The sequence below is a fragment of the Sinocyclocheilus grahami genome, unplaced genomic scaffold, assembly GCF_001515645.1.
Source record: "Sinocyclocheilus grahami isolate Dianchi unplaced genomic scaffold, SAMN03320097.WGS_v1.1 scaffold120.1, whole genome shotgun sequence".
NCBI classification, from domain to species: Eukaryota; Metazoa; Chordata; class Actinopteri; order Cypriniformes; family Cyprinidae; genus Sinocyclocheilus; species Sinocyclocheilus grahami.
Window position 1 is genome coordinate 766,551 of NW_015505299.1, and position 12,131 is coordinate 778,681.

Here is a 12,131-nt window from a genome sequence, read left to right on the forward strand (position 1 = left end):
TGCGTTCAAGTCAGTTTAGTCGGCACAAGATGGCGGTGTACCTTCTTTTAATAAATTACAAGAAAATACAACAGGGTCTGTTAACTCTGCTTATAGAAAATGAAGAGCAAAGAATTCGCATCAGGTGTGTTTTGCGTTTTTAATATATTTTTTTAGACCAGGATCCTAGTATAACTGATTTTCAGCATTAATAAACGCTAAAATACAGAGATTAAAAAAAGCTGTTAGCTAAATGCAACATGGCAAATCAAAAGATTTTTCACCTATAGTTGCAAAAATTATAGCATGGATTTCATTAACTAGCTGCGTAACAAGAATATGACCAATTTAAGTTTATAGGACAACTAAACTATCAATTTAAACAAATTTACCATCAACTACAGACGTTGCATCCATCGATTCCGCCATGTTTCTCATTGACACGCCCCCAACTCGGAAACTCGGGGCTTAAAGAAAATTTAGAGTTTCCCACTCGTAATAATGACTTTGTGGTGGCGTTCATGTGCATTCAACTCGTTAATACGATCTATCCGACATGACTTGAACGCACCATTAGACCTTGATTAGCTTGATCAGGTGTGTTTGATTAAGGTTGGAGCTGAACTCTGCAGGACTGTGGCTCTCCAGGACCGACATTGGCCACCCCTGCCATATGTTCCTTTAGGTCAGGGGTTCTCAAACCTTTCCATGAAGTACCCCCAGCACTGCACTTTTTGTATGTCTCCCTATATCCGACACACCCACTTCAGGTCTTGCAGTCTCCACTAATGAGCTGATGAGTTGAATCAGGTGTGATAGATGAGGGAGACATACAAAATGTGCAGGGCTGGGGGTCCTCCAGGACATGTTTGAGAACCACTGCTTTAGGTCAGGGGTATCCAATCCTGCTCCCAAAAGGTCACTTTCTTGCAGAGTTTAGCTCTAGCACACCTGTGTGGAAGTTTCTGAACCTGAAGTCCTTGATTAGGTGTTTCAGGTGTGTTTAATTGGGGCAGAAGCCAAATTCTGCTGGAAGGTGGTCCTTAAGGAATGGGATTGGACACCCCTGCTATAGGTCAAACAGTGGTTACAGGGATGGGCAACTTCAGGACTGATGTTCTGGACTGTTTTGTTCCATTCCTAATCAAACACACCTGTCTGTTATTTTTAATAAATCTTGAAGACTTAGATTAGATTTTTCAAGTGTGTTTGATTAGATATGGAGCTAAACTCTGCAGGATAGTGGCCGTCCAGAACCAGAGTTGCACATCCGTGCAGTCGCGCATTATTTTAGCAACAGGGTTTGATTCCCATTAAGATGTACGGCATGCCTTGAATGCAGTGTAAACTGTTGCAAGCAAATAAAATAAGATGGCAGAACATCACAGAGATTTGGGTTATTCTTTTGAGTTGGGCCAATAAATAATTTGGCCAGAATACCTTATGTGAAGTTGGGTTCGATTCGGGTTGGGTTATAAAACTCATTTGTGTCAGTGTGAAGAAGCAGGGCTAAATTTGGTTACTCCTTTTTTTTCTGGCTTGTTTTTTCCCCCAAGTCCATTCAATTCCCAGAGCTGTATTAAGTTTGCTTACTTAAGGCCATGCAAGGAAAGGATGTGATGTGTGGCCAAGTATGGTGTCCCATACTTGGAATTTGTGCTCTGGTTTTTAAAACTAATTTGTGTCTTTGTGAAGAAGCAGGGCTAAATTTGGTTACTCCTTTTTTTGTTAGCTTGTTTTTTCCCCCCCAAGTCCATTCCATTCCCAGAGCTGTATTAAGTTGGCTTACTGAGGTCATGCAAGGAAAGGACAGAAAGGAAAGGACGTGACGTGTGGCCAAGTATGGTGTAATTTGTGCTCTGCATTTAACCCATCCAAGTGCGCACACACAGAACAAACACACACCCGGAACACACACATTTGTGGATTCGGTGCCTTACTCAAGGGTGTCACCTCAGTCATGGTATTGAGGGTGGAGAGAGCACTGGTAAATGACTCCCCCCACCGACAATCCCTGCTGGACCTCAGACTCGAACCCATGACCTTTGGGTTACAAATCTGACTCTCTAACCATTAGGCCACGACTGCCTCGCATTAGGCTGTAATCTCTGGAGGTGTGTCTTGAGCATCTAGACCATCGAGACTGCAGGAGATGTGGCTAAGGATAGCTCCTCTAAGGGGATTACTAGAGGTGTGAGGGAGTGTCCTATGACATGCAAGAAAAGCCAGCGCTCAAGGATTAGGCCATTAGTAATTAGTTGGGACACTGAGTCACACCGCAGGCACCGAGGACACAGCCACTCTCTTATCTGCCACTCCTACACTGCAACCCAGACCAATACCTTCCACTAGAAACCATGTCGAAGGAAAAATTGGAAGGCCTGGTGAAGCGCATGGAGGTGACCCTCGTGGAGATGGAGCAGCTGAAGCTGCACTGTGGCCGGCAGAGCGAGGAGCTGAGCCAGCTGGTAGTTGAGCTCCGCAGGGAGAACCAGGAGCTCGCTGAGAAGTACAACCAGCTGGCCCAGGACATGAAGGAGGCTAAAGAAATCATCGAGCAGTTGCAGGACACCAAGTACGCTTTTGACGCAAAGGAGAGGCAAGCCCAGAAGCTCAGCCGACAACTCTGAGATACCGCAAACGGACTGGTGACCCAATGGTTACTAGGTGCATGTGGCATGTTAATGGGAATTTTAGCAATTACAGAAACTTGTTACAAAAGAGTGAAGGAAACTACATGTACTTGGAAACCTATTTAATGATTACACACTGTGTGCTTCTGCTGGTGTGTTTTAGGTCGAGGAATGAACAAATATAAAATATGCCAATGCTGTGTTGATTTAAATGTTCTTTAGTTCATCCCTTAAAATGTTTGGTTTCAGTGTAATGAAAGAATGGCAAACTGCAGGTATTTTGCTAATAGAAGATCCTAGATTATGGCTGAAGAAGAGATTATCTAAATGTGAAATGGCTGAATCCTCCTGGAGACTGTACATGTGAGTCAGTAGTTTTGAAGCAATCATGGAAACACTCTCTCTTTTGGACCCTAAACCCAAATCGCAGTGGTTAGGTTATAGATTGCACCAACATAGGTATTGGTGCCCTGAATAGTTGCAAAGATTAAATCCAAATATATCCCATTCCAGGTAATCGGTTTAGAAAGATGACTAATTCAAGCTTTGTCATCTGCATGGAATTTCAAAATGCCTTTGAATGAAAACCTTGAATTATGATTCTCTCGTCTTATACTCTAAACTATTAAAAACTAGAGGTTTCTCTAATGCATTTTTGGTCCCTGTGACAATATGCAAAGCCAGCTATTTAGGGGAAAAAAGAGGTATGCCGTTAGTCCATCTAAACCTGATAAAACAAAGCCAGTAATTGGCCTATTCCCAGTCCCTACATCCAATTTGTGAAATTTAGTGGTATTTTCTTTAACACATTGCCCACTATTGGCGCGGTGGCTTCACATTAAAAATGCCTTCTAATTTGAATGATAAATGTATAAAAGATTGGTATAAATCATAATTACAGATTAAAATCAGTGACTACACCACTACATTTATCACTCGATTATGTCTAAAATTAGACTGAAAATCTGTGAAAGAATAAGTATCCCATCCTCATGAGCCCTGGACTAATGAAACAGTGGAAAAACCAAAAGAGCCTCATCCTAACGGTAAAGCATGGTGCATGGATGACTTTACTGATTTTCTGCCTCAGTGGTTTGTCCTAGAGTCAATGAGAGTATAAATTAGATGATTATCAAACATCACTCTGATGAAAATGATCTGTAAGGAGTGGATAAATCCTGTCAATACCAGCTCCTGAAGATAGAGGGTACAGTTATTTTACCTCGGCAGACCAATGTGTGTCTTGTTGAACTCTTGACTACACAGAATATGTATCATTATTTATTAGATCACCTCCTTAAATATAGCTTAAATATCCATTTTTGGAAGTCTATACATAGGTTTATGTACATATTAAACCATAAGAAGACTAGAGGATGAATCATGAATGTGACTTCCTTTTTACTTGGTTAACATTAATATAGTTGAATATAAATGGGAAACATATGATGGAAGAACAATTGTGTAATTCATGAATTATAAGTTATTTATAAAGGCTATTTTTGTTGCACCTTAATACCACATTTTAAGTGAAAATGGAACCATGGAACAAGCATTGCTGAAAACGTATGCACACTTGAGGTGTAATGCTTCACTTTGTAGCAGCATTGCCAACTTTGAGTGAGTTATTCCGACTGATCTACAATAAATGATATAGATTCCAGTGGTTATTCAGACCAACAGCATGATTGTGAGTGTGATATTGCTTTTATAAAACAGTTCAAAACACCATTAGTTAATATTGAGTTACTCGGTGTATTTTTACTCTGCATACAAAAATCATTGTTTTCACTGGCGGAAATTTAAAATACACAGGAAAAAAAACGAGTGAAAGTAAATAAAAAAATACTACTGTACTAAAGAGTATATAGAAAGTATAAGTAACCTATAAAAATAAAAACAAGAGAGGAGATTCTTAAATCATTTTGAATAATCTTCTTAATGCAAAGTGGATTAAATTGCAAATTATTATGTCAGAGAGACAAGTGGATTCACTTGTAGTAGGGATTAATTGTGCACCACACGAATAATAATGTGTCCATTTTTGATTTCACACAGTCCTATGACACTGCGATGTTCGAGCAGAACACAAAAGCTTCACTGTTTCAGAATGAATCGCTTAAAGGGGTCATATGATGCTTTTTTTAAAGATCATTATTTTGTGTATTTGGTGTAACAGAATATGTTGACATGCTTTAATGTTCAAAAAACACATTATTTTTCAAATACTGTACATTATTGTAGGTCCTCTATGCCCCGCCTCTCTCAGCACACACACACACACACACTCTTAGTCACACACACACGATGCACAAAACTCCACATTTGAACAGTCAATAGCAAATACTTAAACTAATAACAAAACAGTAGCTGATTCAGAAGCGCCAGCTTGTCATAGCAAAGTCAGAAGGCCCTCCTCTCCTAGGTTCACGAAACGGTCGTCCATAAAATGCATTGCTGTTCTGTTGTAAGTGATCTTAAAGATTCCTAAATGCATCTACTTCCGGAAGACCAAATAAAGTGCTTTTGCTTTCGCCTAGAAACACACAGCGTCTCCCTGACATGCTGCTTCAACACTAACTGCGTTACTATAAAAAAGTAACTAATTACGTTACTTTTTATGGAAATGTTTTTAAAATAAAAAAGTTCTATTTTTGGCAAATATAAAAGCCTTTCACAGAAATGAATGCGCCTCAGGCTGAAGGGAAAGTGCATTTACATCCATACAGTAGAATGCAGAAGAAGACATTTCAACACACTTCAGCAATAAACAAAGACACGCAAATGTTTGTCTAGAGTAATTTGGGCTTATTAGTACGCTTGAACTGGATCAGAAGCAAAGACATTGGTTAATAGAATGGGATTAAATACATAAAGCATATTTGTGTTTTAACATTTAATTATTGCAGGCTTGTGTCATATTCTGAGTTGCATTATTTTTATTCATTTTGAGGAATACTGAATCTGTGTTTGTTTGTTTTGTGTGAGTGAGATGAATTAATGCATATTCATATTTATTTTAGAACTACAGTAACATCTGATTTCTCTCAACACGGGGACAGCAGAGCTGTCAGTCAATAAACTGGAATAAAAAAGTAACTTGCGTTACTTATCTGAAAAAGTAACTCAGATATTCTCTTGTAAATTAAAAAGTAATGCGTTACTTTACTAGTTATTTGAAAATGTAATCTGATTACGTAACTCGCGCTACTGGTGTTGAGTGACCGTTTCTTCGGCGATAGATGTGGGAATCCTATTGAACTCTGGCTGGATTATTGGTTTTTATTGATCCACTATAGCAGTTTGATCAACATGAACACTACTTTCAAATTTGATTGTGAAATCCTGTAAAAATGCTAGAGTAAAAAGCTGTTAATAGTAATAGTCACACTTTAGTTTGGGGACCAATTCTCACTATTAACTACCACTTTTGCCTCAAACTCCTAATTTGCTGCTTATTAATAGTAAGTAAAGTAGTTGTTGAGTTTAGGAGATAAAGGAATCTAAAATATGCAGAATAAGACATTAATATGTGCTTTTTAAAACAGCCCATATGCTAGTAATGTGCATGGTAATAAGCAACTAGTTAATAGTGAGAATTGGTCCTTAAAATAAAGTGTTACCATTGTAATCTAACAGGAATTTCTTGTAATTTTACAGTAAAATATTGTGTTACATGTACAGCGGAAAAAGATCAAAGAGGGAAAACCCATAATTGACATTATGTGTGACACTTCATATTTGATGGTTTTTCATTTTATTTTCTTATGTTATGATGTACGTTAGGGTTTTATGTTTCATCTTATGTTGTTAAATGAATATTTGTGTTATTTTAGTGTGTTGCCATGATGCTGTTTAGTATTTGTGTGAATGACAATGTGATCTTCTATATATTAGTATTTACATCAGTCTGTGATTAAAAAAAGCGAATTGTGATGAACTTTGATTCATCATGTTATTTTTTAAGGTGGTTGTGTATTATAAAGGTACGTAGGTAGGTAATTTGGCAAATATGGTATATATTTTCAGTTAATTATACTTAAATTGTTGCTACTATATTTTTATGCTATTGTTCTGGCAATCACAGCTGCTGTTTTTTTGTTGTTGCATAAATTGCAGATGTAATAAAGGCGCAGGTAGATATCATTAGATGTGTGTTACGATGTGAGTGACACAGTTTCTGTCTCTTCAGGTTTTTAAGCGTGCGCCCACACACTTCCCTCACTTCTTCAAGTGTGTGATGGAGTCGTGTCTGTCCGGCGAGCAGCTCGGCCTGTCGCTGAAGGAGCAAACAGTGCTTCTGCTCTTCCTCGATCACTGCTTCAACAGTCTGGTTAGTTTCCAATCATTAGCAATTGTTAATAACCTCCTATATTTGCATCTGTTGATTTCGGCCCCTCTTTTACTACATGACCTGTTGTTTTCTGGGCACACCACTCAGTGGCACTGTTGCCTTGCACAGAGCAAGCAGACTGGAATACATGTTGTTGTTTTTTTTCCTGCGCTCAAAACACACTGTGCAAAACACTTCAGAAATGAAACCAAATAGCAGCTCAAGGGTTCATGTGTATAATGACCGTTTCAATCCAAAGCTGTTTTCTTCTAGTTTTGGGTTGTGGCTAATTTAAGGCATGGCGTCTCCCCACCCAGAAGCAGATGGCCCATTTGCATTGTTGATGAGATTTTCATTTGTATGCTAATCATGTACATTTCTGCTTACGCGTGTGCTGTGGATGATGACTATCGGTTTGAGTAGCAATAGAAATGAGCATCATGATGTCCCTGAGTAAATGCAATCATGCTGTGGTCAAAAAACATCAAACAGCAACAGCTAACAGAGTGAAGTCATGAGCTGATTAATGCTTTCTAGACTGAAAGTACAGATGCTGTGAGAGGATTTCCATGCAGTTTCACCCTCGGATTTTTTTCTGTGTTTGTGTGTAAATTTTCAGTCACAGGAAATAAATGCAATGTGTTTTTCACATGCAGAAAACAAGACAAGTAGTGGGAGCACAGGGGCGCTGCTCGATTTTAACTGCATAGTGGCTGAATGCAGTGATCATACTGCCCAGTGATGACAGCAACACTGAAACAAAAAAACATTGTCTCCAAAGTCTTTGAATTTAGTGTAGCTAATGGGATATTAGGTTTGTTTCCCAGTTTATTCACACCAGCGTTTTGACTGATATTATTTTTGGAGTAATATATCATTGATTGTGTTTATACCTTACTCTGTGCACATTGGGTTTGGTTTGAGGTTTTTATAACAGTGCAGCAGATACTGACATAAAATGATATAAATATCAGCGGTCACTCTATATCTCCAGTAATCTGTCTCAGTGAGATGAGATGGAAATGATCCAAACATATAATGCAATGCAATCCAGTGATGATTGAGAGATGAAGAAATAAACGCTCCTCAAAAGATCCTGAGGATCAGATTTGAGACTCTAAAACATGATTGATGGAGAATCAATTAAAGCTGAGCTGCTTCAGTCCAGCAAGTGTTCATCTGGAGATATGACTGCAGTTATTCTGACCTTTACTTGATCAAAACCAGTCAAGATTTGACACGAGAAGCTCGAGCTGAAGCTGGACGTTTGTACAGTTACACTAAAAGAGCTTTTAGTTGTTAAATACTTGCCTACATTTGCGCTACAAGTTAAGATGTGGCTGATTTCTGTTACCCATACTCATACTCAGTCTTCCTGCCGCCCCTCGGGCAGTGATTTATTTTATCTTTGAAAATCTCTCCGTGTTTTCACCATCCTGTGACATGACCCAGCTTCAGAGCAGCTGCTGCTCGCCCGCGGGCGCCTCTCACCGCTCCGCTAACGCAGACCGACGTGCCCTCCTCCCATCATCCACCTGTTCAGGCCGGAGATGGTGTGACATGAAGAGGCCAGCGCATGCTGTTTATGAGACCATCATAATACTGTCACTCTCTCTCCACTGCTTTTCCTCCATCCACCCCAGAATGTCATGTGTGAAATGAGGTGTCATCACTGCTTTAATGTGTGTTTTGTGGTTCATGTTGCTCTAGGCTCCGTCTCCATGGAGAAGGTTCACTACTGTGAGAGATTCACGATTGACCTGGAGGTGAGCTGCCATTCCAGCATCTTCTGCTGATTTTTTTGTTTCTCATTATGATAAAGTCAGCATGAAATTAAAATTCACCGTCTGTTCACTAAATGCATGTTATAGATCTTACAATGAACAATTAATCTGTGCGTGTTTCATTTAGAAAATTTTTTTGACCTTGTTTTTTTTGTTGTTGAGTGAAACAGCATTCAAACAGCATTTGAAGCATTAAATAGAATGATGCTATTCCACTTTATATATATATATATATATATATATATATATATGTGTTTATAAAAATGGATGTGTATGTTTGTGGAGGTAGTTATATACGCACATAAATATACATATACATAGTAATTGTTTTAAATTAAAAAACATATATTTTTTTTAAATTTTGCTCACCAAGGCTGCATTTATTTGATCCGAAATCCAGCAAAATCAGTAATATTGTGAAATTCTGATTTGCTGCTCAAGAAACATTTATTATCATTATTATTATTATTACTAGTATATATTTTTTTAGGTTTCTTTGATAAATAGAAAGTTCAGAAGAACAGCATTTATCTGAAATATAAATATTTTGTAACATTATAAATGTCTTGATCTTTTGATCAATTTAAAGCATCCTTGCTAAATAAAAGTATTAATTTCTATAATCCCCCCCCCCCCCCCCCAAAGTGAGCACAGAATGGTAACAAAACATTTACAGTCGCACACAGGTGTAGTAGTGTGCAAACTCTACTACTCTAAACTCTACTTGCATAACTATATAAGAATTCACATGTTCATGTTTTATGAAAATATTAATATTATATTATAAGCCTAATAAATAATTTACCTCAAAAAGGGAATTCATGAGCATTTTTTTTTTATTTTTTCATATTAGCTATATTAAATATCATATTAAATTATATTGTTATAAAGAATTGCACTTCTGCATGAGATTTTTTAAAATTATTATTATTATTATTAACACAGGTTTTACCGCGGTTTAGCAGTTGTGCTTTATCAATAACTGAGAATGTTAATTGATAATGCATGGCCACTAGAGCTGCGTGATTAATTGATATACAACTGAAATTGCAGTATGGCTTAGTGTGATTATCAAATCACGAGGGCTCTGGTTTATTTACGGTGTTCATTTACGCGTGAGCAGCTCATGATCCACCGGTGTCTCCGAGTGTCTCGGTTCACAGTAAGTGCTGCTCCACATGAACTCCACCTGCATCTGCTCTCAGACTGAGTCATGCTTTTGGGAACTAAATCACCAAACCAAACATCTTGCCAGGCTTGTAATGAGAAGCGCTCGTCAACAAAAGAGAAGCTTTAAGAGCTTTCTGCGGTTTTCCATTAAAAAAAAAAGTTTGCTGGTTTAATTTTTGAAAAAGAAGAAATTAAGACTAATATTCATTCGTATTGCAATTTTATAGTTGTAACGTAAAATAAAATTATTATTTTTCTTAGATACTAATTTTTTTTTTACAGTGAAGTATACCAATGATGTTTATTTAGTTTTTTTATGTTTTCATTTAATAATAATAATAGTAATTATTATTTTAATTTTATAGATATTATTTTATATTTTATAGATATATTGATATATTATCAAAACATTTAGCCCTGTAAACAAGCACAGCACACCTGGATTTTTAATGTTTTTCAATCACATTAAATCACGAGAAAAGCACATCAGCAAATCATGCTTTTAGTGTGAAACTTTCTAATTTTCGATCATAAATAAAATCAATATGGTTGTGTGCCATGGATAAAAAAAAATTATTTAGTTTGTATTTAAAAATGGGTATGCTGACTAGAAATAATAGTCATTTGGCTATAATTAGACGGCCTAAATACAGGTGCGTCTCAATAAATTAGAATGTCGTGGAAAAGTTCATTTATTTCAGTAATTCAACTCAAATTGTGAAACGAGTATGGTGGGTTTTTCTTAAATGTGAGCCCAAATCATCACAATTAAAAGAACCAAAGACTTAAACTACTTCAGTCTGTGTGCATTGAATTTATTTAATACACAAGTTTCACAATTTGAGTTGAATTACTGAAATAAATGAACTTTTCCATGACATTCTAATTTATTGAGATGCACCTGTATATCAGCTTATTGTACTGATCAGTTTGATAACAATTTTTTTAAAAGTCATACTTGTCTGCTGATATTGATTTGATAATGTTTCTGTTTAAAAATAATGTTGTGCTTCAACAATTTTCTGTCTTGATAATTTAACATTTGTGTTAATTTTTCACTTGACATTGGTGTTGTTGTTATTGTGTTCAGCTCCTGGACATGTTGAAGTTCTACACTGGCTTTGAGATCAGTGATCAGACAGGAAATGCACTCACGCAGAAAGAGATGACCACACTTCACTACGACAGAATCACCTCTCTACAGGTGACCCAACTCACACACACCCTCATCAGTCCATCAGGGGCCCCACACGCATTTGAGGGAATTTTAAAATTGTGATTTCCAGTCATGGATAAAATCATGAAAAGAAAAAAGAATTGGCTGTTCTGCATTCATTATTTTTTGACAACCATTGTCACCTGTTTCACAGACTGTGGTGCATTTCCAGAATAATTCAAGCTTTTTCAATGTATTTTTTATAGTTTCATAAAAAATAGTGTACATTTATAACTAGAGCCCGACTAGGGATGTTCATTTTAACCGGTTAACTGTTAACCAACCGTAATAATTTTTGATCGATTAATACAGTCAGTTAAATGGTTTAAAAAGTAATTTATTAATTGTTTTCAGTAATTTATCAAAATATTTAAAAAGGTTTGCTGCATGGTTAAAATACGCTATGCATATATAAAAAAATTGTTCCTCTTCAGGAACTCGAGCTGCGTCGGAAACGCTAGGGGAATGCTCTTCAGCGTGACGGGCTCTGAACCTCGTGTGTAATCAGACCAATAGATGGGCGAGACGTCACGGCGGGTGACGTAATGACCAGGAAGCTATAAAAGCACGTGCGGTGAGACCAGCGTCAGCTTTTGTCATTCAGCAAGCCCTCTGTGTGTGTGTCAGTCTGATTGGGGTTCCGAGGAGTGTGTCTGTGCCCCTGAGGCACGGCGGCGACTGAGTTCGTGGGAATCGCATATGATCTGAGGTGTGGCCCCTGAGGGGGCACACCTCGTAGCTTCCGGTCTCCCAACCGAGGTTGTTGAGACCATCCTCCAATCCAGAGCTCTCTCCACGAGGAAACTGTCCGCCTTGAAGTGGAAACTTTTCACTTCTTGGTGTGGAGACTGCCAGCTCAACCCAGTTAACTGCCCGGTTGGTACAGTGCTGGAGTTCGTGCAGGCCCGTTTCTCCGCAGGGTTAACCCACTCCACCCTGAAGGTCTACGTGGCGGCTATTGCGGCCTACCATGCCCCTCTTGGTGGCCAGTCAGTGGGCAGACACCCCCTAGTTAC

The 12,131-nt window shown here is 37.9% G+C and overlaps 2 protein-coding genes across 2 annotated transcripts in view; both read left to right on the forward strand.

Annotated features, from left to right (window-relative positions):
• The first annotated feature begins 2,205 nt into the window (after positions 1-2,205).
• LOC107589761 (golgin subfamily A member 3-like) overlaps positions 2,206-12,131 on the forward strand; it is an 18,219-nt gene continuing 8,293 nt past the window's right edge. The window contains exon 1 of the mRNA XM_016278283.1: positions 2,206-2,659. Coding sequence (XP_016133769.1) covers positions 2,337-2,609 — 273 coding nt within the window. The 5' untranslated portion in view covers positions 2,206-2,336 and the 3' untranslated portion in view covers positions 2,610-2,659. The remainder of the gene's footprint in view (positions 2,660-12,131) is intronic.
• The window catches only part of LOC107589780 (intron-binding protein aquarius-like), a 13,220-nt gene continuing 9,477 nt past the window's right edge, over positions 8,389-12,131 (forward strand). Inside the window, exons 1-3 of the mRNA XM_016278310.1 lie at positions 8,389-8,482; positions 8,656-8,711; positions 10,990-11,103. Of these exons, the coding sequence (XP_016133796.1) occupies positions 8,389-8,482; positions 8,656-8,711; positions 10,990-11,103 (264 nt within the window). The remainder of the gene's footprint in view (positions 8,483-8,655; positions 8,712-10,989; positions 11,104-12,131) is intronic.